The sequence below is a fragment of the Ostrinia nubilalis genome, chromosome 12 (assembly GCF_963855985.1).
Source record: "Ostrinia nubilalis chromosome 12, ilOstNubi1.1, whole genome shotgun sequence".
NCBI classification, from domain to species: Eukaryota; Metazoa; Arthropoda; class Insecta; order Lepidoptera; family Crambidae; genus Ostrinia; species Ostrinia nubilalis.
The window spans coordinates 474,775-488,423 of NC_087099.1; the positions used below are offsets into that span (position 1 = coordinate 474,775).

Below are 13,649 nucleotides of genomic sequence, written 5' to 3' on the forward strand. Positions count from 1 at the left end.
TAACCGAATAATTATTGCTTTTAAGTTTGATTAAATTTGTCCATCCTTAAGCACAAGTCAAACACATAAACAAGTTTAGGCTTTATGTACCTACTACACTTAGGGTTTTAATCTAAGCTACTACAATAGAAAAGTGGCAAAGCAGTCTCCAATTATAACCTAGAAATGGTAACCTAAATAAAAATACATATAATCTCCACCGTCTTAATAAAAAAACTATAACATATGTGTAGTAAGTACAATCATTCAAGTTTAAAATATAGTCATAATCAAAATCAACATACCTTTTTGTTAGCTCCTAAGATTAATAAAACTCTAAGGTTAGTTCAGACTACCAGCATCATAACACATTACATAATAACACTGGACACTACACATTGAACACACTTTTTCATTACTGAACTGTAATAACGTTATTATTTCTCTGAAACATACTTAACATCATCACAATTCACAATTGAATTGAATAGATGGAAATAAATATTTCTTACCGGCCGGCACCGCCATTAAATTACAAAAACAAAAACAAACACTAACAAAAAGTCACAGATTAAAAAGTGTCATTTTTTTCTGTGGCAAAAGCATAAAATGTTATTCAGCTAAGACATACCGCGCACATACAATGACGATGGAGCTTGAAAAATATTTTCCCTTGGCCTTCTTTAGCCGTTTTGAATTTTTTGGAGTTAAGGTAAAACTTCCTAGTATCGGCCACTATCTCGTATCGACTATTTACAATCCCAACTAATATTATAAATGCGAAAGTAACTCTGTCTGTCTGTCTGTCTGTCTGTCTGTCTGTCTGTCTGTCTGTTACGCTTTCCCGCTTAAACCTCGCAACCGATTTTGATAAAATTTGGCATAGAGATAGTTTGAGTCCCGGGAAAGAACATAGGATAGTTTTTATCCCGGTTTTTGAAACAGGGACGCGCGCGATAAAGTTTTTCTGTGACAGACAAAATTCCACGCGGGCGAAGCCGCGGGCGGAAAGCTAGTATAAAATAAAAGTCAAATTTTTAGGTGGCTATGAGTTATTTTTGTGCATTTATATTCCTTACAAATTAATATTAAGTAAATAAATTAAATAAAAAATATTTATTTTCACACTAAGCAGTCCATATTTTGTTTTTGTGTATTTGATCTTAGAGACTATTTAGTACAATGTTCTTAAACCATAATGCTCCAATTAGTATTGATTTTGTAAGTAGGTAAGTAAGTACCCTACCTATTTCAAGGTAATTTAAATTTAATAAAATACAATGAGTATGTGTAAACTTAATTACTCGTGCATCTAAAGAAACAAGAAAAATCTTAGAATAACAAAACCTTAAAAGTGTGATTCACATCTGCAGAAACAATTTCTTAATTTAAATTGTTCCAAGATTTTACGCTGCGTTTCTTTGATCCTGAAATAATTAATAGACAGCTCAAAAGAATCCGTAAATTATACAACTTCGAATCATTTAAAATGCATAAACTTAGTTGCTAAATTAAGTGAATACCGAAAGGGAACGATTTATTATTCGAAGTTGGGAGGATATTAATTAACGAATAAATAATTAATTGGATGAATCGGTATCTGAAAATATTTTGTATGAGCCGAAGGGCTTGTTATTGTGGATGTTGTTTGAAGCTAAGTAGCCATACAAATTCCTATATTTACCGTGGATGCCATATGCACCGGGCAAATAAAACCCATAGTTTGAAAGTAATACAGCAAGTGAACCGAGAGATAAATTGCTAAATTGAGAAAAGTCTCTTATAGGTATTGGAACGAACATGTACCCATTAAAACGATCATGATTCTTTGATCTTCGCGATAGAGCGTAATTTGATAAATTTTCATTAGGTTGAATATTGTACTTGGAAAGTATGTCTAGAAATTTATTTGTTAGATTATTTGCTTTGCTGTGACTAGGATTGGGGGGAATATAAAAATATCCTGGTCGTTGCTCAGCTTCACTTTGTTCCTCTTCGAATTCTCTAGTGTCTTCTGTAACTTCATATAACTTTGGTTGGTTGTTTTCTTGTTCTAATCCATAATTATGTTTTCTTAAATTTTCCGATCTTTCTTCATTGATGTCGACACTATTAGGATAATAAATCATAGAACTTGCTTTTGCTCTTCTAAAATTAGTGTCAATTGCATCTTTTGTGTCTTTGTCTTCAAGTTTATTACTTTTAAGTTCTAGGTTTCCTTTCGATGTTGTTGCTATTATATTTTCTTGTAATGCTAGAAAATAAGAGTTGTGCGTATTTTATTTTGAATACAATTTACCAGACTTAGTTACAGTAAAATTACACATTCCTATTGAAGTTACCTTCTTCGTGATTCCCTGGTAAATTACTTTGAAGATCATTCACAGATGTTATTTTATCTGGCGCTAAATGATAATACGCATTTTGTTCATTCAATTTTAGCGTTTTCATCGGTTGCACCTGCTTCACTGCGTTTGCATTATTGGTTATAAAAGTACTTAGTGTTGGCGTTGATAGTAAATGAGGTTTTTGTTTATCTGAAAAATCCGTATTTCTTCGGTCTCCTCTATTAAGCGTACGCAAGACCTCTTCTTTACTTAATGGTATCCACTCATTTTGTGGTATTAAAATATGAGTAGAACTTGCTTTAAAAATAACCTGAAATAGGATTAATTTTAGAATTTGTTACTATGAGTAGGATTACTTTAGCAGGATTCTAAGTATTATTTAATATTTAATAATAATAAGTAGGTGTTTATAAGTGTTTATAGGTGTTTATAATTTTAAATAGTTTTTATGGAAAACACAAGCTTAGAATCATACTAATTATTGTAATTTAATAATTAAACAGAAACTTACCAAAAGAATAAATCCATGAACAATGGTCTTATACATTTTAAACTTAAACGAGTGAACACGCTTACATCTAGAAATGACTGGCGAAGGCGGGACTAAGTATGGGTCACTCATTGAGTTAAAAATATCACTTACCATTAGACATAGGTTACACTGTAAGGAGTTTAATATTTATCAAAGTACTTACCAATTACCTATTATCTTAATCCTGGAAAAACACTTTCGCGTTCCATCACATTAAAATTCAAAATTTTTAACTACTGATATTTTTTTGTAATAGGTATGAGTAGGTATTACTGGGTACTTCTCATTTACACTCAAATTTGATGGTCACACAATAATAGTTCATAAACGGTATAAGTTAGAACAATAACTTTGAAATCAGATGATAAAATATCTATTTAGCTACATACAAAATAAATTTTATCGTAATAGAAGCAAAAATAATACGAAAAAATCACATGAAACGATAAAAAACGGGGTCATTTTTCGCATTCTCATCGTGTCACACCTTCGGTTGCAATGAAACATTTGGTTACTGCATCCACAATTTTCATTCAATATGTGTGTAGCATATACTAAAATCATCGTAATTAAATATACTTTCCACACAATAGTCAAAAAAATATCTTCTTATAATTATTTTGAATTGAGAAAGCGAAATACGTTGGTCACACGATTTTAGGTACCTAAAATTTTGAGTAATAATACAAGATTGCCGTTAAACCGAACACCAGCAACCAATCACAGCGTTCTATTCGGTTAATGTCAGTCGCGCTTCGACCATTGGGGAGGTGAGGTAGGTCGATCGTCGTTCCGCGAAAAAAATACGTAACTTTTTTTGATTATCCATAGACATACCGTCGCTTGCTTGAACATTATTTTCTACCTCTAAAATTTAAACAATTTAATTGAAACTTTGCCATTGAAAACTTAACATGTTAGACTTATTTGTGTAGTATTCAACTTGAACCGTTAAATTCAAATTTAAGGATAATTCATAAAAAACTAAAATTTTCGTCACCTTCGTGGCATCACCTTCGTGGTGTTTTATACACGAAGGTGATTTTAGGCCACGAAAGTGATTTCTTGCTTTGGTTTATTTAAAAATATTGTGACTGGTGTTTATGTTTTTACAATATTTTAATAACTATTATATTATACGTGGTAAATAGAGATCAGTACATCAATAAATAAATAAGGGCCTCGTATTTTTGTTGTCTGTCTGTATGACTGTATGTATGTCTGTATATGTGACTATGTATGTCTGTATATGTGACTGTGTATCTGTTTGTAAAATAAATTTAATCTGAAGTTTGAGTTAAAAGTTGTACAACAAAAATACGAGGCCTAAATAAAAAATATATTTTTGTTGAGGGACTGATAATCAGTTAGAGTTCTTTTTTATTGAGGTACTGATAATCCGTTTTTTGCTACTTTAGCATTTCAGAATGCCACCAGTGTCACCCTTAAAACCAATTGCGTAGAATCTTGTAACTTAGTAGGTGACGTAATCGGTAAAATTTTATCTTGTATTTAAGTAGGTACCTATTTATATTATGTTATTGCTATTTATCTATGAAAATAAGACAAAATATATGTTTTATAAACACTTAAAAGTCATTTACAGTTGTAAAGTTTGAAAAAATTATTGCTGTGAAATACAGAATCACTTTCGTGGCATCAAAAAATTCAAAACGTTAAAGCTTCCAAACGAGACTCACTATTTGACTGATTTACTGAGAATACAATCTTCACATCAAGCGCTACAATTTTTGTTTACAAAAAGTTGAAATAAGTAAGAAATAAAATTCGCCACGAAGGTGAAGATGAGAACCGTGGCGATGAGAAATACCCTACTACATTCATGTATAAAGAGAATTTGTTCTCCTTTTTTCTGCACTCGGAGGGTATCGGAATGCAAAAACGTTGAGGTTCTCGGGATGTACCTACCTACTTAAATTGGGTACGTTTACCCTGTCAGTTAAGTAAAGTATTGTTGCAAAATTTTACGGATAGAATAATAATGGTACCGAATGACATGATATTTTATTACTTACCTACCTACCGTAAAAGAGTAAGGATTGGATATTTTATTTTGTTTGTAGATCTACTTAATTTTAAATCTTACTAATATTGAACTGTTTTACTTTGGCACAATTATTTTCTCACTTGTAGCCATGGGCTAATGTGTAAAGCGCAGTGTGTGGCAACTTTCTTGTTAATTGTTTTCTTTGTACCATTACGACGACACAGAATTGCTTTCAACCACCACTTGAGTCGGGTGTGGTGCGAACATGCTGACGCCCGCGGGTACCTATTCTTTCTTTTGTCACAAAATACCTACCTACCTACTATTTTGTGCTTTTATTATGTTGCAATTCTAGTAAACTTACCCTGCACCGATGCGCTTTAACTATCTTCGTCAGTAGAAACTCAGTCAGTAGAAAAAGTTTAGTTTTATATGAACCAAAAATTAAAGACATCGGAGGTAAGTACTATTACGAGTATTGTTTCGAGTTAGACAAAAACTTCAGGGTGCTTATCTTAATAGGCAAAAAACTACCTAAAACTTACAAGGATTGTAAATCAGTCTTTTGTTAATTTTGATAATTTACTTTTTCTTGCTATGACGCCTACAAAAAATATTAGCAATTATCCTGAAAAGATAAAACGTAGCGCAAATAATTTAGGCATTTTAATATTTTTGTATTAAAAACTTTTCATAATTATTATAGGAGCTTCTTATATGTAAAGAAAAAAGCGTTTGTTAGTCGTATACCTCGAAATCAAAAAATCCTTGTAGCTTTTCACCGTGATAGCGTTTTTTGTTGTAGCGTATAATATCGGTAGAGCTTAGGTATATTTTGTGTAGCATAAATTGTCAATAGCCTATTTAGTTAGCAGCAAGTATTTTTATTTTATTTATTTAAATGCATTTACAAAACAAAACTATAGAGGTATAGTGCTTAAAGGAAATATCGCGATATGTAATAACGCATTACAAACAAATAATATCTATCAAGGTGAAAAGCGACTACAGTGAAGACAGGCAGGAAAGTAAATCTACTATGAATTTTTTAGACAATTGTGATTAGCGATCAAAATTTATACTACAAGAATAAAAATCTATTCAGAAATTTTGATATCGCGGTGAAATGCGAATAGGTGAAAAGCTACAAGGATTTTTTGATTTCGAGGTACTATACGACTAACAAACGGAAAAAAGTAAGTATGCCTACTTACTAACGTCAAAGTTTATAAGTAGGTAGGTACAAATAAATGGGAAAGTTTGTGTGGATGTTTGTTACTCTTTCACGCAAAAACTACTGATTGGATTTTCAAGAAACTACAGTATTATTATTTATAACCCAGAATAAAATATAGGCTATAATTTATGACGATCTGTGACAAACCAAATTTCACGCTGGTGAAGCCGCGGGCAAAAGCTAGTCCTACTACCATTGGAACGGGGAAGGGACCAATCTGACAACAGAATGCATGTCTACGTGAAACTTATTTCTCTTAATTCTTGTCAACCCTTAAAAATTAAGTTATTTAACACTCCCAAAAACGGTTCCGAAATCTATCTGTAAAATGGCAGATTGCAATGTCTGCATCCTTGCAGGCACAACGATTATAATTAGACAAATCACGTGAGCGCACGATCGGCCGTTGGCGATCTTTCGGCTAGATAGGTACTAGCATCGGCTTTGGGCATATTTGAGAAGGTCCCTTGCTTTGCTGCTTCCTAAAGGTTTTTGTTTTGTGTGGAGATTTAATGACAAGTCATTTTTCAGCAAGTCAACGGTTTTGTTAATAATAAATAAATAAATATCCTTGGACATTTTACACTGCGCCTCTAGCCCCAAACTAAGCAAAGCTTGTACTATGGATGGGTACTAGACAACGGATATAAATAAACATATTTAAACACTTTTTAAAACACCCAGACCCGTCACAGAAATTAAAATTCATCATTTCAACTTCTGCCCCACCGGGAATCGAACCCGGGACCTCTCGGCATAGTAGTCCGTTCTGAACCACTACACCAAACGGCCGACAAATAGATAAAGAGGAATCAAAATTATGTATAATAGGTACATACTTACATAGAAATCACTATGTACAGGATATAAGATTTCTGAAAATTGAAGCTTGCAAAAACTAATAATTGCTCGTGCCTAATAAAGACAGTAGCGCCAACTGGTGAGTACTAAAGAAGTCACAATGTAATGGAACACTTCAGTGTTGTCCAAATCAAATCAATAATTTATTCAGTACTTAGGCCTTTTCCAGGGGGGTTTAATACAGATCCCAAATATAGCTTGCCCTACCACCACTTCGGGACATAATCAAATCAGGCCATGTTTATGGGCTGGTGCTGAGAAGTGGCGGTAGAAAGAAACTCACGCCCGTATTCACAAATGATGCTTGCAACGCACAGCGTTGAATAGAGCTCTGTGATTGGTTCGTGTGTCGCCCTGTGCGTCCAAGCGCACTGTGAAGTAGTATCTTATGAGGTCTCACAAACTCTTCACAAACATTACTTGTTTGTGAATACGGGCGTCAAAATCAAAATTATCTTTATTTGTTTAGACTAATTAAATTAGTAACTACTTGCAAATCGTCAAATGCTCTTAAGGAGCCGTCAGTCACCTGTCCTTACCAAATAATTATGCTAAAACGTCCGTGGTGGATGGCGCCACTCTCTGTGTTCTGTAAGGTTAAAAACTGCATTATACTGTTTCTCCAATGTCTCCAAATAAAACTACAAGTTCATCAAGCTCATCATCTATGCTATATTTTTAAATAACATTAACCTACTATGCTATTATAATGTTTTTTTATAAACTTATTAAATGTAATTAATGTACACTCGCGAGCAAAAGTATGGAATCACTTACATGAAGTTGTTTCCACGCGATCTTGTGTACTAACGAATTTGTAAGTAACAAAAAAAGTGGCACCATTTTAAAGATTAAACTTTTAACTTTAAATTGATGCCAAATTCATTTAAATCACACCAGTATTTAAAAAGATATCCCGGCTGATGTGAAGGAGTAAAGAAAAAGACATGTATCAACTGTTTGAGACGTCGCGAGTTGCGGCCTATTTACCCTCTATAAAAGCACGTGTTTTCGGATTTTTGCTTTCACACGTTGATCCATACACATCTCCGCTTCTTTTACACTTTACCTGGGAATCTACTCCTTCAAAAGCAGCACAAATCGTTGCACTATTGCAAGCAGGGCTCAGCCAGCGGGCTGTGAAAAATCCGAAAACACGTGCTTTTTAGGGGGTAAATAGGCCGCAACTCGCGACGTATCAAACAGTCGATACATGTCTTTTTTTTTACTTCTTCACATCAGCCGGGATATCTTTTTTAATACTGGTGTGATTTAAATTAATTTGGTATCAATTTAAAGTTAAAAGTTTAATCTTTAAAATGGTGCCACTTTTTTGTTACTAACAAATTCGTTAGTACACAAGATCGCGTGGAAACAACTTCATGCAAGTGATTCCATACTTTTGCTCGCGAGTGTAGTATAGTTTGTTTGTATTAATAACATTACAATAATATTGTGATTACAAGTCAAATACACATAGTTTTCAAACTTAACCTGTGGTTAAGTTATATGGTTAATATGGTCTACGTTAAAAATGCTGTAGACACTTAATTTCAAAATTAAATAATATACATACATAGTAATTTAATTTTTAGCGTTAAGAGTCGCATCTCAAACTAATTTGAAAATTATAAATAACTTGAAAATATCGAAATGCCTAAGGCGGGAATTGAACCCACGACCTTCCGCTTGCCGGGCGACTGCTCTTCCAACTGATTTTTTCAAGTTATTTATAATTTTCAAATATATGTACATACATACAGGTTGGCCAAGGAGTTGACGTTCAAAGCTAAAATTTAGATTCCTTACATCAAGGTGTATCTAAATCACCCACCTCCATGTATGTTCTACGATTTTGCTTAGTTTAGAAGACAGAGTTAATTTTGTGATTTATCTTTAACCTATGGTTGGTTTTTATTTTTTTTTCTCACTCTGGAAGCTTATCTAGCGTAAGTAAGTAAAAACAAACTAAAAGTGCTCACCAGAGTGAGAAAAATATTAAAAACCAACCACAGGTAACCATTAAATATATCTCCTAAACTAAACAAAATCGTAGAATATACATGGGGATGATGATTTAGATACATCTTTTGTAAGGAATCTAAATTTTAGCTTTCAAAGTCAACTCCCTGGCTACCCTGTATAACTAGTTTAAAACAAAAGATTACTTTTTAATTCAAGATCCAATGCAGTAATATTCATCATGCAATAAAAGAGTTATCTTTCTTAGACAAGTTTGTAATGAAACTAGGAACAATCCGTAACAAAATTGATGAATGTGTTTAAAAACCCTTGATCGCGCCCTGGCTCACGAGGACCCTTTGCATCATTAGCTGGTGAATAAACCTTTTTCGTCGATTTAATTTCTGTAACTTTATTGGCTACACGCTTTTTATAATATTCTTTGTCTGATTTTTCTTGAACTTCTTTGCATCTAAAACAAGTTAGTTTGCGCATAATTCTTATTCCACATGACAAATGAATATTGTTTTTACATATGTGACATTTCTTCATTTTATCTTCACAAGTTGCATAACACACGACACAGTCTTTGGTTTCACTCATAATCTCTTCCTCGGATTCAATTTCCACGGCAAGTATTTGAATATTGGAATCACTTTGAAAATCAATATATCCATCCATTTCATTCGGCGTATATAAAAAAGTAGGTTTATTTTCTGAGATATTCATTTCATTATGGGATGCTTGTGGTGATTCACTATTTTCAAATGGCAGTATGAATTCAGTAGATTTAATGCTAATATATTCATTTGGGTTTTGAGCTTTCTCAAACTGTTCTCTCTCTGTTGTCTCTACATCGGACTTTATAATATGATTATCTATAGTCGTCTCAAAAGGATTGACAGTGTTGGTGCATTCGGTAGGTTTGAGTGCAATTAATGTATTACTCTCGCGTTTCTTTTCCTTTCGCATCCGTAATGGTGTAAATTCTCTTCCTGTTATGAGAATTCTGGAAGAGAAGACTGTGCCATCTTGACCAGCTGTAAGATCTCGACAGAATACATATCTGTATGGCGATTGAGAAATTGTGTAATTAAATGAAGCATTTTTTTGGAACTGGATAAAGTAACATCCTAATGACCACTTATTTGAATTATTTGTTCTCATCCAAGCTTGCAATCTATTTACAATAGATTTGTTACTCTCTAGATTTTGGCCAGTTCTGTGAACATTATCAATGGAACCTACAGCTACACAATCAGGCCATTGAAACTTGAGTTCTTTTAAAATTTTAACGATGAATTCTTTCTCGTGTACTTCAGAGCACAATATGTATGGAGGACCAAATGTTAAAAATATTTTACTCAGTTCTGTGGCAATTTCCTTTGGTTCATTTGTTCTTAATGGACGAAGGCTCAAGAAATGCGTGCCATGATCTTGATATTTGAGCAACCATCTATAATCCTCATCAGGACATTGTTGAAAATCTATTATATCAACTTCACCTTTAATATTGAAACCTTCAATCGAATGTAATTTTTTGATCGAGCTAGCCACGGAATTCGTTGGGCCACATGTAGGACAAACATCTATAAAGATTTCTACAGCTTTTATTGGTATATAATATTTGTGCCTAAAAATTTCTATCATCTTCTTACATCCGCCATGATTACAGCTTTCATGAATAAAATTTAGAGTATCAAAATATTCCTCACGAGGTAAAATAAGTATTGCTGGATCTAGAATGGTGTTCCTTTTAAATATTAAACATGTTTTGTCAGCCACCACATACTTCTCATATTTCTCTTCTAGCGAAAAATCATTCATAGAAGACATCTGCTCTAGAATATCAAGGATTCTTGTAGCCGTCAATATGTTATTTGATGTTCCTGAAAAGAAAATAAATGTATGTGAATAATAATCATTATCATCACATCATCAAGTCACTTAGTCTCCACTGCAGGAAGATGATGACCCTCTCTTTCCTACTACTTTTTTCACTTTAATACTCTACCCTACCAAAAATTTTATTTTACACAAGAACTATGTAATTTTTTTTACCGTTTCGAAATATGCGAGTTATTCCCAACACAAGGATCTCTGATTACTTACTGGGAAGCCTCGGCACAAACATTTTTATAAATATTTTGTTAATAAACAATTTTTAATTTTAATTTTACCCGAGGATATTAAAAACACCAAAAAGTCACATGTTGTATGGGAGTCCCCTTTACATATTGTTAACTATATAATTTTTTCTGTATTTCGGCAACAGGAATAAAATTAAATCATCTGTGAAAAATTTCAATTTTCTAGCTATTACGGTTCATGAGATGCCTAGATAGATGGCCGTTGTAGGCCCCATTATTATCCTTTAGGTACAGAACCCCAAACAAATAAGTACCTAGACCTACCATGTTTTGAATATCACTGAAGCTAGCAATGTCCATTTAAAAATACTTTTTTTATTACGTTCCTACCTACTTAAAGCCACAAAATTTCAAATTAAATAATAAAAAAAAATTCTTATAAAGTTATAATTTAACATTCAACATGATTGATTTGATTGAATAATTTCCTGTTTTAGTGCATTTTAAAATATGATGTTCTGTCTGTGTACAATAAATTAACTATTGTTTTAATAATAAATACCCATTTGTGACTCAATAAATACTTATAATGAAAACATCAGCACCATAGCCTAAAAAACAACATGAAGCATCTTCTCAATATAAAATATAAAAAAATAATAAAAATACTTGGACTTACGGGCTCAGTGGCTGGCCGCCCCAGGGGCGCACCTTAAAAATTACTAACAATCGTCCTAATAGATAAACAACTTGAAAAAATCGAACTGCCTAAGGCGGGAATCGAACCCACGACCTTTCGCTTGCCAGGCGACTGCTCTTCCATTTGAGCTACTTAGACACTGGATGATTTTTCAAGTTGTTTAGTTTGAGAAGCGACTAAGTAATCGCCAAGAAATGTTAATAACAATGGTCATAATAATATATTTACTCACCACAGCTTTCCTCGTATTTCCTAAGTTTCTCTTCAAAACTATGTCTCATTAATAAGTCTGCTGCATCTGTTCCATTCATTTTGATGTCTTTTTATCACAATTACTTTACTGTTTTGTAAAAATTATCAAAATCAAACATTCAATAACTCACTGTCACACACAGCTGACAGCAGTGACAGCTGTGGTAGCCATCTTGAAACATGCGCGCCACAGATTATTTACGAATAATGCTGCGCCGTGCTGCGCAATGAGCATTGGGGGCGTTTGGCGGAAAATAGCGCTAGTAAGTAAAATGGCGGCGTCCTTTTAGCGGTAAGTGCTGTCACTGTCAAAAAAATGTTAGAAAATGTTTGAAAAATATAATTTAGGACATACACGAATGACAGCAGTTTAAAGAAAAAACTATTCACGGGTTATGGCGCAAACTGACATCTGTGAGCAAAGCATCGAACTAAATCCTAAAATCAGAATGATGTTAGTTGTGTGGTAAATAGTTTATAGTATTATTAATTTTATATTGGTGAGACATAGACCAATACAATTTTAATTGAATTAAATAGTACTATAAGTAAGCCCATCTTAAACAGTCTATACGTACAAGGAAAATAACAAAAAATAAACAGCGCCATCTATTGATTACTGTTATTACTTGCACAAATATGCTTTTCTTAGCATATTAATGCCAGACAGAGCATTCGGACTTCTGTCATCATTTAATATTACACTAGATGGCGTCACCGTAAGAAATGATTTTAAGTTTAGTTGATTAAAAAATATAGAAAAGATTAATTGATTTGTTTGTTTTTATTAGTCAAAGTCAAAGTCAAAATGTGGAAGTCATTGGGGGAGGCCTATGTTCAGCAGTGGACGTCCTGTGGCTGAAATGATAATGATGATGATGATGATGGTCAAAATTTCTTTATTTGCATAGACTATTAAGTGCTTACAAATCGTCAAATATTTTGCTCTTAAGGAGCCTCTACATGTCTCATAATATTTTTACCCAACCAGCGCTTCGAGACCAACATTACATTTGGCAAGTGCTGAGAAGAAGCGCCGCAACAAACTCAGTCACCACCACTGTCTGCCGGTTAATATAAATAAATAAAAAAAGTAGTAGTAGGTACATTTGGTTCAGGAGCAGACGAGCAGTTCACTGAATTTACCACGCATTCTTGTATGGTGTATCTTTTAAGATAAGAATGGTATACAAAATTGCGTGGTATATTAAACAAAGCAGTAACGTGCTAATATCTAGCTAGACTTGCAGATTAAGACACTTAAATACTAATAGAAAACTCGCATAAATAAATTTGAATAACTTGGATTGACCAGTCCCCGAAAGCAGCGCCTGTTCACTGACATGACGAGTGAACCAGCCATCGCTTCACTCGACCATAATAATATTAGAGGGTATAATGTAACGACCCGCCTCACTATTATTTATTAGGTACGACTATTTATATAATAGGTTCTGAAACTACTAGACTAGACCGATCGATTAGAAAAGTTCTTTCACCATAATTACAATCCTACATTATCCCTGACTAGCGACATGCCCCTGCTTCACATAGGCACAATCCTACTAATAATATAAATGCGAAAGTTTGGATGTCTGGATGTTTGTTACTCTTTCACGCAGTACCTAACTACTGAACGGATTTTTATGAAACCTTACAGTATTATTATTTATAACCCAG

The 13,649-nt window shown here is 33.3% G+C and overlaps 2 protein-coding genes and 1 non-coding gene across 3 annotated transcripts; all 3 read right to left on the reverse strand.

Annotated features, from left to right (window-relative positions):
• Positions 1-1,001: 1,001 nt before the first annotated feature.
• LOC135076440 (uncharacterized) lies at positions 1,002-2,904 on the reverse strand. Its single transcript, XM_063970906.1, has 3 exons — positions 2,839-2,904; positions 2,322-2,637; positions 1,002-2,233 (listed from the first exon to the last, which is right to left on the reverse strand). The coding sequence occupies exons 1-3, from the start codon at positions 2,872-2,874 to the stop codon at positions 1,560-1,562; spliced, it is 1,026 nt and encodes a 341-aa protein (XP_063826976.1). The 5' UTR covers positions 2,875-2,904; the 3' UTR covers positions 1,002-1,559.
• A 4,709-nt stretch (positions 2,905-7,613) lies between these two features.
• LOC135076742 (KRAB-A domain-containing protein 2-like) lies at positions 7,614-12,114 on the reverse strand. Its single transcript, XM_063971162.1, has 2 exons — positions 11,950-12,114; positions 7,614-10,816 (listed from the first exon to the last, which is right to left on the reverse strand). Exons 1-2 carry the CDS (start codon positions 12,026-12,028, stop codon positions 9,213-9,215), a joined length of 1,683 nt encoding a protein of 560 aa, XP_063827232.1. The 5' UTR covers positions 12,029-12,114; the 3' UTR covers positions 7,614-9,212.
• Trnaa-ggc (transfer RNA alanine (anticodon GGC)) lies at positions 11,783-11,855 on the reverse strand. Its single transcript has one exon. It is a non-coding gene; the product is annotated as a tRNA-Ala (tRNA).
• Positions 12,115-13,649: the final 1,535 nt, after the last annotated feature.